Raw genomic sequence first — 21,916 nt, forward strand, 5'->3', positions numbered from 1 at the left:
TAGGTATAAGTGTATCTAAAGATAAAATACATCTCTTGAATGTAATTTTTATTAGCATCTACTAAGTGCCAGGCACTGTTTTAAGCACTGAGCACACAGCAGTGAATAAAAAAGACAAAAATTCTTGCACTCATGGAGCTTACCTTCTAGTGAATGCTCACTTGATGCCACCTTCTATCCTCTATTTATCCTCGTCTCCTTTATCTCTTACATTTCCCCTTCTCTGACACTTCCTCTTTTCTCTTTAAACATGGATGCATCTCATCTATCTTTAAAAATTTTCACCATGCTGTAAGGACCCCTTTCAACTCTTACCCAGCTTCTCTCCTTCCCTTAGCCGCTTTGTTATCAACGCTTCATTAACCCTTTGTCTTCTACCTTCACCGTGCAACAAAGTTGTTTTTAAGATATCCACTCATGACTTTCTTTCCAATAAATCCAAAAGCCTTTTTTCATGCCTTATTTTCCTTAGGCTTGCACACTAGTTTAATACTATGGACCATTCTAAGAAAACTCAGCTTCTATGTCTCTGCACTTCCCAGTTATTTCTCTCTACTCATTCAAAAAATATTACTAAGTTCCTACCTAATGACAAGCACTTCTTTCTCTTCCTATTCTCTAACTGCAGCTGCCTCTGGCTCCATGGCCCCTGAAACCTAGTTCTTCAAACCTGTGTCACAGCTCTATTACGTTTTAAGGTACCACCTTTCATTCCAATCTCTTTCACAAACTACAATATCATGAAGGATTGTAATATCCATAACATTAAATTAAAATGGTTCATTATTGTTGTTATTAAATCAATGAGAAAGTCTACAGAAGAATATGCTTATAACTGAATGAGCAGAAAATGTGGAAATTTACTGGAAAATAAACCCAAAGAAAGCATATCAGAAAACTGAGAATGAGCTCATCAAAGACATTCCCAAGTATATATGCATATTCACTAATATGCATATTCACTAAGACTAGACATACCCATGATCAAATAAAAAAGACCCAGCTAAGAAGAGAAGAAAGCAAAAACTTAAAATTTGGAAGGAAAAGGAAAAAAAAGAACTGGTAAATAAATATATTAGATGTAGACCTTCTGGAATTTAAAGAATAAGTGGGGTAGGAGAGACTCTGAAAATAATACTCTTTAACATGTGCTACTGAAAACACAACAAAGCTGCTCCCAAGCCTGACTCTAGTCTCCCAGACAAAGCCACCCACAACATACCGTAACTACAAAAGGGACACAGATGGACATATGAGACAAAATAATTGAGAGTATCATATTTTGTAGCAAATAAATCAGTGAAAACTTAAAGTTCTCTACCAGTGACTCATCCTATGCTGTCTTCCTTCAAATCACACATTTTTAAAAGCATTATTTAACAACATGCTACAATTACAAATTTCCAACTAGCAGTAGAATTCTTGTATTTAAGACTTCCTTGAATTCAAAATCGATTATGGCCCTTTAACTCTATAATCAAAGATGAACTCATCTTTCTCCCAAATTAGTTTTCCTCTACATAAAGCTATTTCTGTTGATTTCACAAGCTCACAATCTTGAAATTATCTTTAATTTCTTTCTCTACTTGTCTCTTAAAATAATAATCTAAGATGAAAGAATTCAATAAAAACTGGAGAAAAGAGTGCTATTAGCTACAAAGTTAGAAAAAATTAGTAAAAAGAAAACATTTTAGGGGTTATTAACATCTCTATTAAGCAAAAGCATTTCACATATTCATACTATTACAAATGTACAGGTTCATGAATTATACTCTTTTTTTAAAACTGAATTAAACCTCATACCTTGCCAAAAAAGATTTTCCTGATCCCGGAAGCCCTCTGAGAAGAACAAGAACTAGTCCAACATAAGATGATGTCTTCTTTCTTACAACCTGCGAAACTGGAGTTTCTTGTACTTGATAAGCACTTGTTCCCTCTTTATTTCTCCATACCTTTGTTGGGGAAGTGTGAGAAATACCTGGGGGTGGAAACGTATAGTTGACAGGTCTCCAGTGTGCAGCTGTGGTTACAACAGGAGCTACAAAGCCATGGTTTCCTTGAAAGAGGTCAAAAGTAGGAACCATTGGATTCCACATTGGTGGAGGTGGAGGCGGCGGCAGGAGTAGAGGAAGAGGGGTGAGTATTGGGCAGTAATTCACATCCTTCCCCTTTGGCGGCAGTTCAGTATGTTTGTGTGACTTGAAACTGAATTCTTCAGAAGGTACAAACATATCAGGTACAGAAGTAGATTTCTGATTCTCACCTCTACCTAGCAAACCAAGCCCTGGATTTTCCACAGTGAGGTTTAAAGGAGCCTGAGATTCACTGACATCCAAATCTACAGGAGCTTGAGAGAACTGAGCCTGAAGACACCCCGATTCTAAGAGCTCTTTCTGTCTTTGATTGAGATTGCTACAACCCCCCCTGGTGTCACCTGCTACATGTAAAGAACTACTGAGCAGAGAATCTTCCAGTGCCAATGTGTTATTCCTTATAACACTTTTGGACTCATTCGAAACTGAATACGAAGTTAAGGAGTTTGAATTTAATGTAGAGGCGGAATTGTCTAAATTTTCACTGTTCAAATCCATATTTTGTGTAGAAAGAATGGGAGCCATACTATTTGAATCTGAACTTATAAATTCACTCGGGTCACTAAAACTACTAACATCTTGCAAAGGCAAAAATGAGTATACTTGGTCACTGGGAGAAGAGTTCAATTTCTCAAAAGCATTCTGTATTAAGGAATCCAAGTCTTCAGTTAGCTGCATGTCCAAAAATGAATCCATTTTTGAATCTTCACTCTCTCCTTCAGGAGGACACTTTTCCATTATTTCATGTCCCGCTGCACTTACTTGGTTCTCAGAAGCAATGAAGCTTTTTGAAGATGATTCTTCTATCTTGGCATCAGTGTCAGATAATTCTAATAGACAATCCATGGCATTTTCAACTGTACAATAACAAGAACAACAGTAACACCAACAAAAAAAATATATATATATGTACTGAAAATAGTAAAATATGATTTGATTAAAATCTACTATAATCATACTAGATTCTGCATTGTAGAGAAATTTATAAATATTCAAGTCATTTTTTTAAAGTAATATTTTACTAACATACCAGTCTGTATCAGTAAAAGTTCTGAATGAATGATGGAGACATCCAATGTTGTTACTTTCAGACAAACAGTAATAAACTAGACTAATGAATTGCCATCAAGTAGATATTCTCTGATAAATTTATTAAGTGGAAAAATATCTGTAATTGCATGCTATTAATAAAGATCCTAACTGGTTGATTTATTCAACAAATACTTACCTACTGCATGTTCTTTAAGGATTAAGTATTTAGTAAACCTAATTTGTTTATATGGTCCATGCTATTAATTTCACTTAATACAAAAAATATGTATGAGCATGTACTATATATCACATATCCTTTGTACACAGATGAATAAGACATTGTTTTACTATACTCAAAGAATTTCTGCAGTCTAATGGAGGCTATTAAAGATCTTTACATTAGAAGACAATACATTATAATATAATATAGATTAAACAATGTACACTTTTAATAATCTATAAATGCTATAAGCAGCCTTATAGGAGAGCAAGGGAAGATTTCACATAAGGTGATACATGAACTGGGACTTGAAGATTAAAAAGAAACTTGTAAGACAGAGGGGAAAGGCAAAGCCAGTCTTGAAAACACAAAGCATGTTTACGGGATTAAGAGAAGCTGGTTGGAGCGTGGGAACACAGTAGTACGGCAGATAAGAAAAGACGAAACTGGAAAGGGGGATGACGTGAAATCTGGAAGGGTCCTACACGTCATGGTAAGAAATATCAATTTCATTTTCTAAGGGAATTTGAAGGGAAATTACCTGTCATAGCATTTAGGGTAGAGACTTTACAGATATCACCTCACTGAATCCTTAAATAATACTGTGAGGTACACAAAGTATTCCCAGCAAATAGATGATGAAAATGAAGCTCAAAAAGTACATAACTTTGGGGGCTGGCCCCGTGGCCGAGTGGTTAAGTTTGCATGCTCCACTGCAGGGGGCCCAGTGTTTCGTTGGTTCGAATCCTGGGCGTGGACATGGCACTGCTCATCAAACTACACTGAGGCAGCATCCCACATGCCACAACTAGAAGGACCCACAATGAAGAATATACAACTATGTACTGGGGGGCTTTGGGGAGAAAAAGGAAAAAAAATAAAATCTTTAAAAAAAAAATACATAACTTTGGGGGAGGGTGAAAAGGGTAAAGGGGCACACATGAATGGTGACAGATAAAAACTAGACTACTGGTGGTGAACACGGTGCAATCTATACAGAAACTGACATATAAAAATGTACACCTGAAATTTACACAATGTTATAAGCCAATATGACCTCAATGAAAAAAATAAAAAATAAAAAAGTATATAACTTGGCCCAAGTCACACAGATAATAAGTGACAGACCCAGGACTGGTATGTCTGACTCCAAAGCTGAGCTCTTTCCATTATAAGACAAATAAGGAACCATTAGAATTGTTAAGCATTTCAAATTGGGGGCTTTTTTGTTTTATCTTGTTTTGTTTTATGGAAGATAAATATGGAAACAGCACAGCACAGTTGGTAACAGCTCTGGTATAGAGTCAGAAACCAGCATTTAAATCCCTACTTGCTGGCTATGACACTTTGAACAAGTTACTTAACTTTCCTAAGCCTTGATTTTCTCATTTGCAATATGGGGATAATAAAAATACCTACCTCATAGGGTTGTTCTGAGGATTAAATGAGATAATCCATGAAAAAATGCTGTGCACAAGGACTGGCACCTAGTAAGCACCCAATTAATGTTCCCTTAAGAAGAAAAACAAAGAGGGATTGGAGGGGGCAAACCTAGCAGAGACCAGTTAGGTGATTATAGCAATACTACAAAACCAGATGCCCTAAATGTGGAAAAAGGGGAAAAAAAAAAAGAAAGAAACAAAGAAACAAAGCAAATACAAGAGGCATTCTTATGAAAAAAACTCTACACAACAGAAAAACCACAAAAGAAAAGATCAACCAAAAAAATTAACATGTATATAATGAAAAACAGTATTAAGTAAAAGTAAGTAAAAGATCAAGACACATATTACACAAAAGAAGAGTCCTTACAGAGTTTTGGAAAAAATTAAAACAATGGTATAAAACAACAAAAAACACATGAATGAACAAGTCACACGAGAATACAAGAATTAATGAACAATCATACACAAAAATGTATTCCTCTTTATTTTAAAAAAATTCAACATTCCTCTCTATTTTAAGAAAACACAAATTAAGAAAAGGTGTCATTTAATTCCTATTAAAACCTTAAAAATAATACTACACAATGCTGAAAAGGCTGTGGTGAAACCACTAGACTAATACTGTGCTGGTGGTATTACAAATTGGCACACCTCTTTGGTAGGCAATTTAGCAGTATTGTTTCCAAGAGCTGAAAACTGTTCTCACCCTGTGACACAAGAAAATAAAACTTTGGGACTAAGAAAAAAGTCAAAAGAAGGAAAAGGTTATTTATACCAAGATGTTTTCTGCAATATTAACTATTCATGAAGAACTCAGACATAATTAAAGCACAACAACTTAGCGGAATATTAGAAAGCTATTAAAAATAAATATGAAGATTGCAGCAACACTGAAAAAATGCTTATGTTAACTTAAGTTTAAAAAGTAGAATATACAATCTCATCAATGCTATTATTCAAACTAATCAAAATATCAGTATTTATGAACAAGGTGTAGAGACGATCCTGGAAAAGAGAAATATATTTTTGTTAGTATGTGAAGGTAATATATTTTTCTTGTAATTCCTCATGGCTGTGTTAGTGAATGCGAAACAAATAAATTTTAAAGACATCAAAATTAGGAAAAAAATGTTGAACTCACACTTACAAAATTCTACACACTATCATTTCTGAGCATCAAGTGGACTACTGAAAACTGGTTTACTGCATACATATCATAACAGAATAAAGGTATGCTCACATCACAGACCACATAATGAATAAAAATGGAAGGTTATCATGCATTATCAAAACTTCCCAAATCTAGAATAATTTTATCCTACACTAACATGGCCAATAGCAATACTAAGCATCAACATTTAATTTACTCATCCAGTCAACTTTGATAGTTTCCCTTCTGTCTACAAACATATTTCTAAACAATTTATTACAAGTTATAAATAACATACTATACTGAAGACTTTACCAAAAACAAAACAAAACAAACCACCTCAAACCTTATGAAAAAAGTCCCATGAGGTACATACTATTATTTTTCTCATTAATAGATTAAAAAATTGAGACCTAGAGAGCTTAAGTGGCAGAGCTAGAAATCCAACCTAGGTTTCTTGACTCCAAAGTCAATGTTTTAAAACCATACTACTCTACTAGCCTCAACTCTCAATCAGCTCTCAGTCCCACAATTATAATTACCTCTTCAATCAATAAATATTTACTGAGGTCCTGCTATGAGTCATTTGCTATTTTAGGGACTGGGGATACAGCAGTAAAACAAAACTGTTTTTAAAATTCATCTTTATGGAGCTTACATCTAGGACTGTGGTTCTCAAGCAGAGATGATTTTGCCCCCTAGGGGACATACGACAATATATGGAGGCATTTTTAATTGTCACAATTTGGTGGGAAGAGTGCTACTGGCACCTAGTGGGTACAGGCCAGGGATGCTGCTGAACATCCTACAACAAACAGGAGAGCCACTCACAACAAAGAACTATGCAGTCCAAAATGTCAAGAGTGCCAACCTGTTCTAGAGGGAAGGTAAAAAAAAATAATAAAACATAGAATATGATATCTAGACATACATCTTATATCTAGAATTATATATTTCTTGAAAGCAGAAACTATGTTTTATTCTTCTTCAGATCCCTCACAATACCAAACTTAGTAGTTGCCCACGCAGATGCTCCATAAGTGATGAACAAAATAGAAACCAGGCAGTCATTTTTCTATATTACTACTGGTCAGGGCATAGTACATGAAGTCTTCTTATAAGATGCAAAGGGTTCAAACTAAACTTTTTCTCACCTTTAAAATCACATTCAGAAAGCATCAAATACACTACATCAGGATCCAGATCAGAAAACATCTCTGAGATAACGGTGAAGAGTTCTTCCTGATCAACTTTTGTCTCACACATGGAAGGAAGAGTAGTGGTTGGCTCCTCATGACTAGCAACACTGGATACGACAACTTCCTTAGAGTTTGCAGTCTTCCGAAAAGGATTTCCCCCAAGATTTTTCCTTCTCCTTGGCATTCTGACTTCCAAAACTAAAATGTTTCCCTTTTCTTACTTAAGATGTTTGATATTTAAGTCATACCTCAAAGAAAACAGGGTTAAGTATCTTGCACAATCCAGCAGTAAAAGGACCTAAAATAGAAAGCAAGTAGAAACACTCAGACTATATAGTTCTATTTCCATTTCTAAAATCGGAATGACATCTTTATTTAACTCTAAGAAAGTACTATCAACTCTGGCGGCAAAGCCAAGAAGCAGTCAGACAATTTCTCTTTCTCCAAAATATTCAAGTTTTGCCAGGATTGAACATGTTAAAAATTAAGATATTAACAAATGCAACATATTTTCAGAACAGTGAGTACACTGTTTTAATATCATTTTTCATAATTAGAATGCCTACTGAACACCTTCATGTGGATGTCTAATAGGCATCACAAACTTAACATGTCCAAAACCGAGCTGCTGCTCATCCCTTCACAGTCTTACCCATCTCAGCTAAGGCAGCTCTGTCCCTCCAACGGCTCAGGTCAAAAATCTTGGAGTCATTCTTCACTCCTCTCATCCCACATCCAATCAGTAAGCCAATTTTGTCAGTATAACCCTTAAAATGTATCCAAATAGGATCGGTCCTCACCATCTCCACTGCTGCCACAGCCTTTTGCCTGGATTACTGTAACAGTCTTGTAAAGAATCTCCCTGCTTCCACCCTTGCCCCTTCGGTCTATTTAGCACAGCAATTAGAGTGATTCAGCTAAACTGTAGGTCAGATCACCCCTCCTTCTGCTAATCTAACCACCAGCTTCCCATCTCACTCAGGGTAAAAAGAAGAGCCCTTAAAACGGCCTATAACCCAGACATTTCTGTTACCTCAGTCCTGTCATCCCTAATCCTCTTTCCCTTGCTCACGTCACTCCAACCACACTTCGCCTCCTTGCTCTTCCTCAAACACACCAACCATGCTCCCACCTGGGAACCTTTACATCCTGGTTCCCTCTACCTGAACTACTATTCTCCCAGGTATCCATAAAGTTTTATTTCCTCACCAGTTTCCTATCATTACTCAAATGTTACCTTCTCAGGAAGTCAGTCCCCCAACACCACTTATCCTTCTTCCCTTACTTGAATTTTCTCCATAAGACTTATCTTCTAACATAGTATATGTTTTATTTATTTGTTTTACTTACTTATTTATTTATTATATTTACTACTGATATTCCAGTAAAATGTAAGCTCCACAAGGGCAGGGACTCGTATATATGGAGAACTCCAGACAGTCTATGCTTGTCTATTAAATATTTCAAACTTAACATATCTAAAACTAAGTGTCTGATATTTTGCCCAAAATCTGCCCTAACCATTTGGGTTGGCTACCATCATCTTTCACCTTATTCCTGTCTCCCTGCTTCCAACCCTTGCCCACTATAGTCTATTTTCAACACATGAGTCAGAACGATCTACATACAGCACTAATCAGAATGAATTAGGGTCTCCTCTAAATCCTCAAGTGGTTGGTTCTCCATGTCACTCAGAGCAAAACCTAAAGTCCTTACAATGGACCACCTCCCTGCTGGCCTGTAACATACTCTCCCCAAGATATCTGCACTGCTAACTCTTTCATTCTTTCAAATCTTTGTTCAAGTGGCACATTCAGTGATTTCTTCCTTGATTACCCAATTTAAAATCATATCCTCCACTCCCTCTGCCCCAATTTCCCTCTCCTGTTAACCACTCATTGCCCTTAACACATTCTAACATACTATAAAATTTGCCTTTTAAAAAAATTTACTGTGTCATAGCTCTATCTTCCAGAACTGCACTATCAATATGGCAGCCGCTGGCCACATGTGCCTATTTAAGTTAATTAAAATTATATTTTTTATATATTAATATGAGATAAAGTAGAATTTAGAGAAAGAAAATTATCAGAGACAGAGAGGAACATTATACAATCATAAAGGATCAGTCCACCAAGAAGACAGAGCAGCCCTAAATGTGTATACACCAAAAAACAGAGCCACCAAATAAGCGATGCAAAAACCGATAGACTGAAAGGAGAAACAGACAAATCCACAATTATAGTTAGAGACTTCAATACCCCTCTCTCAACAATTGATAGAATAACTAGACAGAAGATCAGAAAGGATACAGAAGCACTCAATAACACCATCAATTAAGGATCTAACGAACATTTATATAACATTCCAGCAAACAACAGCAGAATATACATTCCTTTCAAGTGCCCACAGAACATATACCAAGAGCGACCATATGCTAGGCTATAAAACAAACCTCAACAAATTTAAAATAACTGAAATCATACAAAGTATGTTCTCTCACCACAACGGAATCAAACTAGAAATGAGTAACAAAAAGATAACAGGAAAATCTCCACAAACACTTGGAACCTGAGCAATACACTAAATAACCGGTGGATCAAAAAGGAAGTCTCAAGGAAAACTAAAAAATACATTGAAGTAAATGAAACTGAACATATACCATATCAAAATTTGTAGGACACAGCTAAAGCAGCAATGTCAGAAAATTATAGCACTACATGCATACATTAGAAAAGAGGAAAGTCTCAAATCAATAATCTAAGCCCCCACCACAACAGTCCAGAAAAAGAGCAAAATAAACCCAAAGCCAGTAAAAGGAAGGTAATAAAAAAGCTAAGAGCAGAAATGAATGAAATTGAAAACAGAAAAACAGAGAAAAATCAGTGAAACAAATTGATGGCTCCTTGAAAAGATCCATAAAATTGACAAGCTTCTACCACAAATGACAAAGAAAAAAAGAGAGCAGACACAAATTACCAATATCAGGAAGAAACAAGGGGTATCACAACAGACCCTGCAGACATCAAAAGACTAACAAGGGAATACTGTGAACAACTGTACACACACAAGTTTGACAACTCATATGAAACGGACCAGTTTTCTCAACAACCACAAATAACCACAACTCACTCAACAGGAAACAGACAAAAGCTCTATGAAATTTAATTCACAATTTTAAAACTCCCAAAAAAGAAATTCCAGGCCCAAATGGCTTCCACGGAGAATTCTAAGAAAGATTTTTAAGAATTAACACTAACTTTATATAATCTCTTCCCAAAATAGAAGAGAGAACACTTCCCCACTCATTTTATGAGGTTAGTATTATCCCAATACCAAAATCAGACAACGCCAGTATAAAAAAACTATAAACCAATATTCTTCATGAATACAGACACAAAAATACTTGACAAAATATTATCAAATAGAATTCAGCAAATTATAAAAAATATGAGGGATGCAAGGCTGATTCAATATTCAAAAATCAGTGTAACCCACCATATTAACAGGCTAAAGAAGAAAAATCACAATCATATCAATGAATGAAGAAAAAATACTGACAAAATTCAACACCTATTCATGACATAAATCTCCAGAAAAACAGAACTAGAGGAGAACTTCCTCAACTCGATTAACAGCAACTACAAAACCTCTATAGCTAACATTATATTTGATATTAAAAAACTAAATGCCTTCCTCCAAAGACTGGGAACAAGGCAAGGACGTCCACTCTTAGCACTCTTATTCCCTTAATGCTGGAAGTTCTAGCCTGTGAAGTAAGGCAAGAAAAGGAAATAAAAGGCATACAGATCAGAAAGGAAGAAATAAAACTGTCCCTATTTGCAGATGACATAGTTCTCTACATTGAAAATCTCAAGGAATCTACAAAATGTCCAACAAATAAGTGAATTCAGCAAAGCGCAGGATACAAAATAACTGTATTCACATTTTCTCTTTCATGAGATTGCCATTGATTGGAACTGCATTTCTGGTAGGTCAATATCAATGTAAGAATGTGCATAGAGGTAGTAAAAGCAGCAAGAGGTAAAATCTCAGAGGAGTTCTTATCACAATTGTAAAAAATAAATAGGAGTGATTCAGCATCACAACGGAGTGAGTTCTCCTGACAATCTCTCCCCTCCATGATACAATGAAAAAGACATTCACGCTCCAACAGAGGACATCCACACAACACAAAAGACATCTGAGAGACCCATGCAGCCACACGTCAGAGGGTGGAGAGGCTGAAGCCCCCCTCAGAGGAGGTGGAAGCAGGTAAGAGAAAACCTCACTGCCTCCCCAAAAGACTGCTGTCTGGGACTGCAGGCAGCTTCCGAGATGGAAGGAAGGGGGCAGGGGACACCCATTCTTGAGAACATCAAAGATCCCCAAGGTCCCTTGCAGCCTAGAGGAAGCCCCCAACCAGGGTGAAAGCTATCATAGGGGGTGACCTCATCAAGCCAACACCCCAGGAGAGTAGATAGCAAGAGCAGAGCGAGTAAGCCCACAAGAGCACACAGAAGAAAATGCCCCTCCCCTCAACCTGCCCAGCACTGGCTCCAGTGCCTGGGATCTCGGCAGAAGGCAGAGGGCTCAGAATACGCAGTTCTTGACCCCAACCCAGTGGCAATACATGGTAACTGCAACCAAATAATACCAGGATGTGAAAGAACAAAGCCACACCCTCTAGCAGTATCAAAAATTATATTAGATCCCCAGACCACAGTGAAAATGACAAGTAACCAGAAATCAGTCCTGAAAACACAGAAACATGTAATCTAAATGACAGAGAATTCAAAATAGCTATCATCGAAAAACTCAACAAGTTAAAAGAGAATGTAGAGAAACAATTCAAGGAGTTCAGGAGCTACCTCACAAAAGGGACTGAAACTATAAAGAAAGTTCAATAAGAAATATTGGAGATGAAAGGCACAATCAATGAAATAAAACAAAATATGGATTCCCTGAATGCTCCAGCAGACATCATAGAGGAGGAAATCAGCATAATCGAGGATAAACATGTTGAAATGCTCCAGATAGAGAAGAGACAACTAAGACTAGAAAGAAATGAACAAAGTCTCTGAGAAATATCCAACTCGATTAGGAAATGCAACATGAGAATTATAGGTATTCCAGAGGGAGAAGAGAAGGAAAAAGGAGCAGAAAGTCTGCTCAAAGAAATAATAGCAGAGAAGTTCCCAAACCTGGGAAAGGAAGTGGAAAACCATGTGGAAGAAGCTATCAGATCTCCCAAATATGTCAGTGTAAAAAGACCTACTGCAAGGCATATAGTAGTCAAACTGGCAAAAGTAAAAATACCAAGGGCAGCAAGGCAGAAGAAAATAATCTGCAAAGGAACCCTTATCAGGCTTTCAGTGGCTTTCTCTGGAGAAACGTTACAAGCTAGGAGAGACTGGAAGGACATATTCAAATCTTTGAAGGACAAGAACTTTCAGCCAAGAATACTCCATCCAGTGAAAATATCCTTCAGATATGATGGAGAAATAAAAGCTTTCCCAGATAAACAAAAGCTAAGGGAGTTAGTAGCTATGAACCCCCGCTACAAGAAAGGCTCAATAAGGTCTGCATACCTAAGAAAAAAGGGGGAGGAGAAAAGGGTTACAAAGCATGGAGTAAGGAGATAAATAGGTAGACAAAAATCAGAAAATTGTAGCTATACATCAGAGCAGGTTAGCAAATACTCAAGAATAACATTAAATATAAAGGGAAGGAAAACATCAAAAACAAAGACAATCTTGTCCTTTTAACCACAAATTCACAAGACAAGATGGAACTAAGATGTGAGAAAAACAACTTAGGAGGGGAAGAGGGTAAGGAATGAATCAGTTTAGTCTGAGAAATAAGAGCCCATCAGAAAATGGACTATCTTATCTACAAGATTTTGAATACAAACCTCATAGTAACCACTAAACAAAAATGCAGAACAGAGACACAAAAAATAAATAAGGAGGACCAGCCCAGTGGCACAGCAGTTAAGTGTGCATGTTCCGCTTCGGCGGCCCAGGGTTCACCGGTTTGGATCCCCAGTGCGGATATGGCACCACTTAGCAAGCCATGCTGTGGTAGGTATCCCACATATAAAGTAGAGGAAGATGGGCATGAATGTTAGCTCAGGGCCAGCCTTCCTCAGCAAAAAGAGGAGGATTGGCAGCAGTTAGCTCAGGGCTAATCTTCCTCAAAAAATAAATTAATTAAATAAATAAACAAATAAGGAGAGAACAAAGAAACACAACATAAAAAACTACATAACTCAATTGGTAGACCGAAACACATGGGACAAGAAACAAAGGAAATGCAGGAGAACTGGAAAACAAGTGATAAAATGGCAGCATTAAGCCCTCATATATTGATAATCACCCTAAATATAAATGGATTGAATTCTCCAATAAAAAGACATAAATGGGTGAGATGAATTAAAGAATAAGACTCAACAATATGGTGGCTCCAGGAAACACATCTCAGCTTCAACAACAAACACAGGCTCAGAGTGAAGGGATGGAAGACAATACTCCAAGGTAATGGCAAACAAAAGAAAGCAAGTGTCACAATACTTCTATCAGACAAGGGAGACTTCAAGATAAGACAGGTAAAGAAAGACAAAGAGGGGCAGTATATAATAATCAAAGGAATACTCCACCAAGAACACATAACACTTATAAATATCTACGCACCCAACACAGGAGCACCAAAGTACATAAAGCAACTATTAACAAACCTAAAAGGAGATATTAATAATAACACAACAATAGTAGGGAACTTCAACACGCCACTCACATCAATGGATAGATCATCCAGACAGAAAGTCAACAAAGAAACAGTGGAATTAAATGAAAAGCTAGAACAGTTGGACTTAATAGACATATATATAGAACACTCCATCCAAAAACAGCAGAATACACATTCTTCTCAAGTGTGTACAGAACATTCTCAAGGATAGACCATGTGTTGGGAAACAAGGCAAGCCTCAATAAATTTAAGAAGATTGAAATAATAACAAGCATCTTTTCCAATCACAATGCTATGAAGCTAGAAATTAATTACAAGAAAAAAGCTGAGAAAGGGACAAAGATGTGGAGACCAAACAACATGCTATTGAGCAACCAATGGATCACTGAGGAAATTAAAGGAGAAACCAAAAAATATCTGGAGACATGTGAAAATGAAAACATACCATACCAACTCACATGGGATGCAGCAAAAGTGGTACTAAGAGAGAAATTCATTGCAATACAGGCTCACCTTAACAAACAAGAAAAATCCCAAATAAGCAATCTCAAACTACACCTAATTGAATTAGAAAAAGAAAAACAAACAAAGCCCAAAGTCAGCAGAAGGCGAGAGATAATAAAAATCAGAGCAGAAATAAATACAATTGAAACAAAAAGGCAGTAGAAGAAAGGATTAATGAAATAAAGAGCTGCTTCTTTAAGAAGATAAACAAAATTGACAAACTCCTAGCCAGACTTACAAAGAAAAAAAGAGAGAAAGCCCAAATAAATAAAATTAGAAATGACAGAGAAGAAATAACAACAGATACCACAGAAATACAAAGGATTATAAGAGAATAATATGAAAAGCTATATGCCAACAAAATGGACAATCTAGAAGAAATGAATAAATTCTTAGACTCTTAACAACCTCTCAAAGCTGAATCAAGAAGAAATAGAGAATCTGAATAGACCAATCACAAGTAAAGATGTCGAAACAGTAATCAAAAGCATCCCCAAAAATAAAAGCCCAGCACCAGACAGCTTCCTGGGAGAATTCTATGAAACTTTCAGAGAGGATATACTGCCTATCCTTCTCAAGTTATTCCAAAAAATTAGGGAAGACAGAATGCTTCCTAATACATTCTACAAGGCCAACATCACTCTGATATCAAAGCGTGACGAGGACAACACAAAAAAGGAAAACTACAGTCCAATATCGCTGATGAACATAGATGCAAAAATCCTCAACAAAATATTCACAACCCAAATACAACAGTACACCAAAAAGATCATACACCATGATCAAATGGGATTTATACCAGGGACACAAGGATGGTTCAACATCCGCAAATCAATCAATGTGATACACCACATTAACAAAATGAGGAATAAAAACCAGATGATCATCTCAATAGACACAGAGAAAGCATTTGACAAGATCCAACAGCCATTTATGATAAAAACTCTTAACAAAATGGGGAGAGAAGGAAATTACCTCAACATAATAAAGGCCATATATGACAAACCCACAGCCAACATCACACTCAATGGGGAAAAACTGAACGCCATCCCTCTGACAACAGGAACAAGAGAAGGATGCCCACTATCACCACTCTTATTCAACATAGTACTGGAGGTTTGGCCAGAGCAATCAGGCAAGAGAAAGGAATAAAAGGAATCCAAATAGGGAGTGAAGAAGTGAAACTCTCACTGTTTGCAGGCAACATGATCATAAATAGAAAACCCTAAAGAATTCATGGGAAAACTATTAGAAATAATTAACAATTACAGCAGAGTTGCAGGGTACAAAATCAACTTACAAAAATCAGTTGCATTTTCTATCATAACATTAATAAAAAAAAGTCAGCTGCATTTCTATACTCTGATAACCAATTTACAGAAAGAGAACTCAAGAATACAATTCCACTTACAATCACAACAAAAAGAATAAAATATCTAGGAATAAATTTAACCAAGGAGGTGAAAGAGTTATACAATGAAAACTATAAGACATTATTGAAAGAAACAGATGATGACATAAAGAAACACAAAGAAATTCCATGCACATGGATCAGAAAATAAATGTTAAAATGTCCATACTACCCAAAGCAATCTATACATTTAATGCAATCCCAATGACATTCTTCATGGAAATAGAGCTAAGAATCCTAAAATTCATATGGAGCAACAAAAAACCCCAAATTGCTAAAGCAATCCTGAGAAAAAAGAACAAAGTTGGAGGCATCACAATCCCTGACTTCAAAACGTACTACAAAGCCACTGTAATCAAAATAGCATGGTACTGGTACAAAAATAGGCACACAGATCCATGGAACAGAACTGAAAGCCCAGAAATAAAACCACACATCTATAGAGAGCTAATCTTTGACAAAGGTGCCAGGAACATACAATGGAGAAAAGATAGTCTCTTCAATAAATAGTGTTGGGAACTCTAGAAAACCACTTTCAAAAGAGTGAAAGTAGACCATTATCTCACGCCATACACGAAAACAAACTCAAAATGGATCAAAGACTTGAAGATAAGTCCTGAAACCACAAAACTCCTAGAAGATAATACAGGTGGTACACTCTTTAACCTCTAACTCAAAAGGATCTTTTCAAATACCATGATATCATGTCTTCTCACACAAGAGAAACAAAAGAAAAAGAAAAAAACAAGTGGGAATTCATCAGACTAAAGATCTTCTGCAAGGCAAAAGCAACTAGGATCAAAACAAAAAGACAACTGACCAACTGGGAGAAAATATTTGCAAATTATATATCCAACCAGGGGTTAATGTCCATAACATATAAGGAACTCACACAACTGAACAATAAAAAAACAAACAGCCCAATCAAAACAGAGGCAGAGGAGATGAGTAGACATTTTTCCAAAGAAGATATACAGATGGCCAATAAACATGAAAAGATGTTCAACATCACTAGTTATCAGGGCAATGCAAATCAAAACTACACTACGCTACCACCTAACACCTGTTAAAAATGACTATAATCACTAAGACTAAAAATAAAAAATGTTGGAGAGGGTGTGGAGAGAAGGGAACCCTCATACACTGATGGTGGGAATGCAAACTGGTGCAGCCACTATGGAAAACAGTATGGAGATTCCTCAAAAAGCTAAAAATACAACTACCACATGAGCCAGCTATCCCACTACTGGGTATCTACCCAAACAACTTGAAACCAACAATCCCAAGTAACATATGTACCCCTATGTTCACAGCAGCACTATTCACAATAGCCAAGACATGGAAGCAATCCAAGTGCCCATCAACCGATAACTGGATAAAGAAGATGTGGTATATACATGCAACAGAATACTATTCAGCCAGAAAAAAAAGACAAATTCATCCCATTTGCAACAACATGGATGGATCTAGAGGGTATTATGCTAAGTGAAATAAGCCAGACTGAGAAAGAATCACACCAGATTTCACTCATATGTGGAATATAAACAAACACATGGACAAAGAAAACAGTTCAGTGGTTACCAGGGGAAGGGAGGCAGAGGGTGGGCACAGGAGGTGAAGGGGAGCACGTATTTGGTGATGGACAAGAAATAATGTACAACTGAAATTTCACAAAGACGTAAACTATTATGAACTAAATAAAAAAATAAAGAGAAAAATAAATTGTATGTCTGATTCTCTAGTTTTCAGTTTCTTCTACCTTTATGTCTCTATAACATTTTTCTTTTTAACCTTTTAAAATCTTGAGTTGTTTAAAGACAAGCAAATATGTTACATTGGAATGTACCATATTATTTATTTATGATAAAGCCACTGTTTTTATATATTTTACCAATATATTTATATATTCTACCAATGAACACATGGACACTATATTTATATATTCTAGCCACTGCATTTATATATTCTACCAATGAACTGTATTTATATTTAAGTATATAAATTTAAATAGCCACTGTATTTTTATATTCTGTATTTCTATAGCCACTGTATTTATATATTCTACCAATGAACACATGGACACTGTAATTAAAAATACAGTATCATTCACAAACACACAAAAAAATGAAATACTTAGGTATAAATCTAACAAAACATATACAGGACTTGTATGGTGAAAACTACAAAACACTGATGAAAGAAATCAAAGATCTAAACAAATAGAAAGACAGCATGTTCATGAACTGAAACACTCAGCATAGTGAAGATGTCAATTCTCCCCAAATTGATGGACAGATTTAACATAATTCCTATCAAAATCCTAGCAAAATTTTCTGTGGATATGGACAAGATTATTCTAAAATTAAATGGGAAGATGAAGAAACTAGAATAGCTATAACAATTTTGAAAAAGAGTAGAGTGGGAGAAATCAGTCAACTCAATTTTAAGACTTGTTATATAGCCACATTAATCGAGGCTGTGTGGTATCAATGGAAGGACAAACACATGATCAGATAACAGATTATAGATTTGGAAACAGAAGAGAGAACCCAGAAATAGATCAACATAAATATGTCCAACTAACTTTTGACAAAAGCATAAAGCAACTCAATGGAGGAAGAATAGCCTTTTCAACAAATGGTACTGGAGCAAGTGGACAGCCATAGATAAAAAATAAACCTTGACCTCAGTCTCACACTTCATAGAAAAATTAACTCAAAATCGATCATGGACTTAAATCCATAAAACTATAAAACTTTACAAAAAAAAAAACAGGAGAAAATTTTCAGGATCTAGGGTTAGGTAAAAACACCAAAAGTATGATCCATAAAAGGAAAAACTGATGAAGAATATAAGATTGCTTTAATATTTGAAAGTTAATCAATGCAATTCCTGACTAAGAAAATAAAGAAGAAAAATCACATAACTCAATATATGCAGAAAAACCATGTGAAAAAGTCAATATCCACTCATGATAAAAACTCTGTTCCAACTAGAAATAGAAGGGAACTGATAAAGGCATTTACAAAAAAAAAAAACAACAAGCCACCACCAGCATCACCTCGTACTTAATGGTGAAATGCTGAAGGCTTTCCCTCTGCAATCAGAAATGAGACCAGGATGACCGCTATCACCACTTCTATCCTACATTGCTCCATTGTACCAGAGGTCACAGCCAGTACATTAAGACTTGAAAAGAAAATAAAAGTTCTAAGATTGGAAAAGAAGAAATAAAACTATCATTACTCAGACAATACAATTGAGTGCATATAAAATCGAAAAGAATCTAAAGATTATCTGTTGGATTACCAAGATAATTTGGCAAGGTTGCTGGATTGTTTTTCTCTAAACCAGCAAAAATTAGAAAATAAAATAAAACCTAATGGTCTAGACCTATCAGCAGCATCTACACAGGGGATAATCCCTCCTCAGGAGAACACCCTTAGGACATTCAGTATCTTCTCCTAAGGAAAGTACCACTTTTAGGATTTTCTTTAGGATTTCAACCTGGAAACAGTGGAGTGCTCGAGGGCTTGGCCCCGGGATCTCTTCCTTTCCCTGATTTACCAGCTCCTTTGGTGATCTCACTCAGTCTCATGGCTTTAAACACTAACAAAATGCCAACAAATTTATCTCTCCAACCTGCACCTCTTCCCTGATTCCAGAACCACATCAAACTACCCACTGAACATCTCCACTTTGTGTATCTAGTACACATCTCACACCAGGTGGGTCTAAAAGTGATCTCCTGATCCTCCTGTGCAGACCTGCCCTAACTACAGTCCTCTCAGTCTCAGCTACTGGCAACTTCCAGTTGCTGAGGCCAAAAAACTAAGGGCCATTTTTGCCTCCTCTTTCCCTCACACTCATGTCTATCATTCAGCAAATCTTGCCAGTTTTAAATTAAAAATATATTCAGGTCATATAATAATTCTGTTACCTGTAAGGAACTGCCAGAATGTTTCCCAAACTGGCTGTACCATTTTAATTTCCACCAGCAATTTCACCCATTTCTCTACATTCTTACCTGTTATTGTCTGTCTTTCTAATTATGACCATCCTAATGATATCACGTTGTGGTTTTGACTTGCATTTCCCTAATGACTAACGTTGTTGACCATCATTACATGTACTTATTGATATTTGTATATCTTCTTTGAAGAAATGTCTATTCAGATCCTTTGCTCATTTTTAAATTTAAGGGTTACTTGTCTGTGTTATTGAGCTGTAAGAGTTCTTTATACATTCTGAATACAAGTCCTTTATCAAATATTTCCTCCCATTCTGTGGGTTGTCTTTTCACTTTCTTCATAGTGTCCTTTGAAGCACAAATATTTTTTATCTTGATGAATTTATTTTTCTTTTGTCACTTACACTTTTATGTCCTATCTAAGTAACCGTTGCCTAAATCAAGGTCACAAAGATTTACACCTGTTTTCTTCTAAGAGTTTTATAGTTTTAGCTCTTACATTTAGGTCTTTAATCCATTTTGAGTTAATTTTTGTATATGGTGTGAGATTGGGGTCCAAGTTAATTCTTTTTCATGTGCATGTCCAATTGTCCCAGCACCATTTGTTGAAAAGACTATTTTTCCCCCATTGAATGGTCTTGGCACCCCTGTCAAAAATCAACTGACCATTAAGTCTAAGAGTTTATTGCTGGACTCTCAATTCTGTTTCATTGACCTACATGTTTATTCTTATGCCAGTATCAGAGTGTCTTGATTACTGTAGCTTTAGTAAGTTTTAAAATTAGGAAATGTGAGTCTTCCAATTTTGTTCTTTTCTAAGACTGTTTTGACTATTCTGGGCCCCCTGCATTTCCATGTGAAATTTAGAATCGGCTTATCAATTTCTGCAAAGAAGCCAGATGGAATGTTGACACGGACTGCATTAAACCAGCAGATCATAAGTCAAATCAGTCCACTCCTTTGCTTTAAAACCTCCAATAGCTCTGCATCTCATGCAGAGTAAAAGCCCAAGTTCTTAAAATGGCCTCGTTAAGATCCTAAACAGTCTGGTTCCATAATAACTCTCTCAAATCATTTTTTGATACTCTTTCTCTTGCTCTTTCTTAAACTCACCCAGTATTCTGCTTCACTGCCTTTATACTTGATTCTTAGCCTGAAATGCACTTTCCCCAGATATCTACCTGACTCACTCCTGACTTATAAAACTTTACTCATGGTGCGCTTGTAGTGAGGCTTTCCCTAACGGCTCTATGTAAAATTGCACAGACACACATTCTCTCCATCTCCCCTTCATTATTTTTTTCCTCCAAAGCAGTTATCACTCCATAATTTAGATGTTTATTTTGTTTAATGTCTATATACCCTGACACTAGAAAGTAAGCTCTTTGAAGGCAAATGTTTTTGTCAATTCTGCTCACTCATGTAATACCATCACTAAACTAAATAATAAGTACCAAAACTAAATACCAATACTAAAACAAGGCCTAGCACATAATTAGCACTCAATGAATTTCTGCTGGATGAATGAAGGATTAAGGTAGGGAATAAGAACCAAGAAGAACAGGAAAGCAATAGGTCAGAATTCTAAGAAGAAATAGAAATACTCAATAAACACTAAAAAGTTTAATTCATTAATAAAGAGAATTGAAAGAGAATATTATGTTGCCTATTAAATAAAAAATAATAATTTTTAAAGTAATAATAGCCAGTGTTGGCAAGGCTATAGCAAAACAGGAATTCTCATACACTGTAAAGAGTATAAAATGGTATAACCTTTCTGGAAAGCAAAGCACCACTACATATCAAGAAATTTTAGATTACATATATTCTAAGTATATTAAAATGAATTCCAGGAATTCATCATAAAAAATAATCACAAACTTACAGAAATATTTATATAGAGACATTCAAAATACAGTGATTTTTCTACAAAGAAAAACTGAAAAATATTTGGTGAGAAAGGAATGATAAAATAATTTCTGGTGACAAGTATAATTTATTAAATACTTAATGCATGCCAGCTAGAATGCTAAGATTATGACTTTATGTAATTCTTAAAACAGTAAGTAATATTATGCCTGTACTATAAATAAGAAAACTAAGGGGGCCACCCCCGTGACGCAGAGGCTAGGCCTGCACGTTCTA

The 21,916-nt window shown here is 35.9% G+C and overlaps 1 protein-coding gene across 7 annotated transcripts in view; it reads right to left on the bottom strand.

Moving 5' to 3' along the window:
* The window catches only part of LOC124237040 (NEDD4-binding protein 2-like), an 86,514-nt gene that overhangs the window by 54,655 nt on the left and 9,943 nt on the right, over nt 1-21,916 (bottom strand). For 3 of the 7 annotated variants that reach the window (XM_046656199.1, XM_046656197.1, XM_046656204.1), the window contains exons 4-5: nt 7,095-7,437; nt 1,804-2,950 (exon numbers count right to left, since the gene is read on the bottom strand). In XM_046656199.1, the coding sequence (XP_046512155.1) occupies nt 1,804-2,950; nt 7,095-7,323 (1,376 nt within the window). In that variant the 5' untranslated portion in view covers nt 7,324-7,437. Of the gene's footprint in view, nt 1-1,803; nt 2,951-4,764; nt 4,858-7,094; nt 7,438-21,916 lie in introns of those variants that run through there. The other 4 variants (XM_046656203.1, XM_046656200.1, XM_046656202.1 and 1 more) reach the window with 3 other exon arrangements.

This window comes from Equus quagga, chromosome 3 (genome assembly GCF_021613505.1).
Source record: "Equus quagga isolate Etosha38 chromosome 3, UCLA_HA_Equagga_1.0, whole genome shotgun sequence".
In the NCBI taxonomy this organism is placed as follows: Eukaryota; Metazoa; Chordata; class Mammalia; order Perissodactyla; family Equidae; genus Equus; species Equus quagga.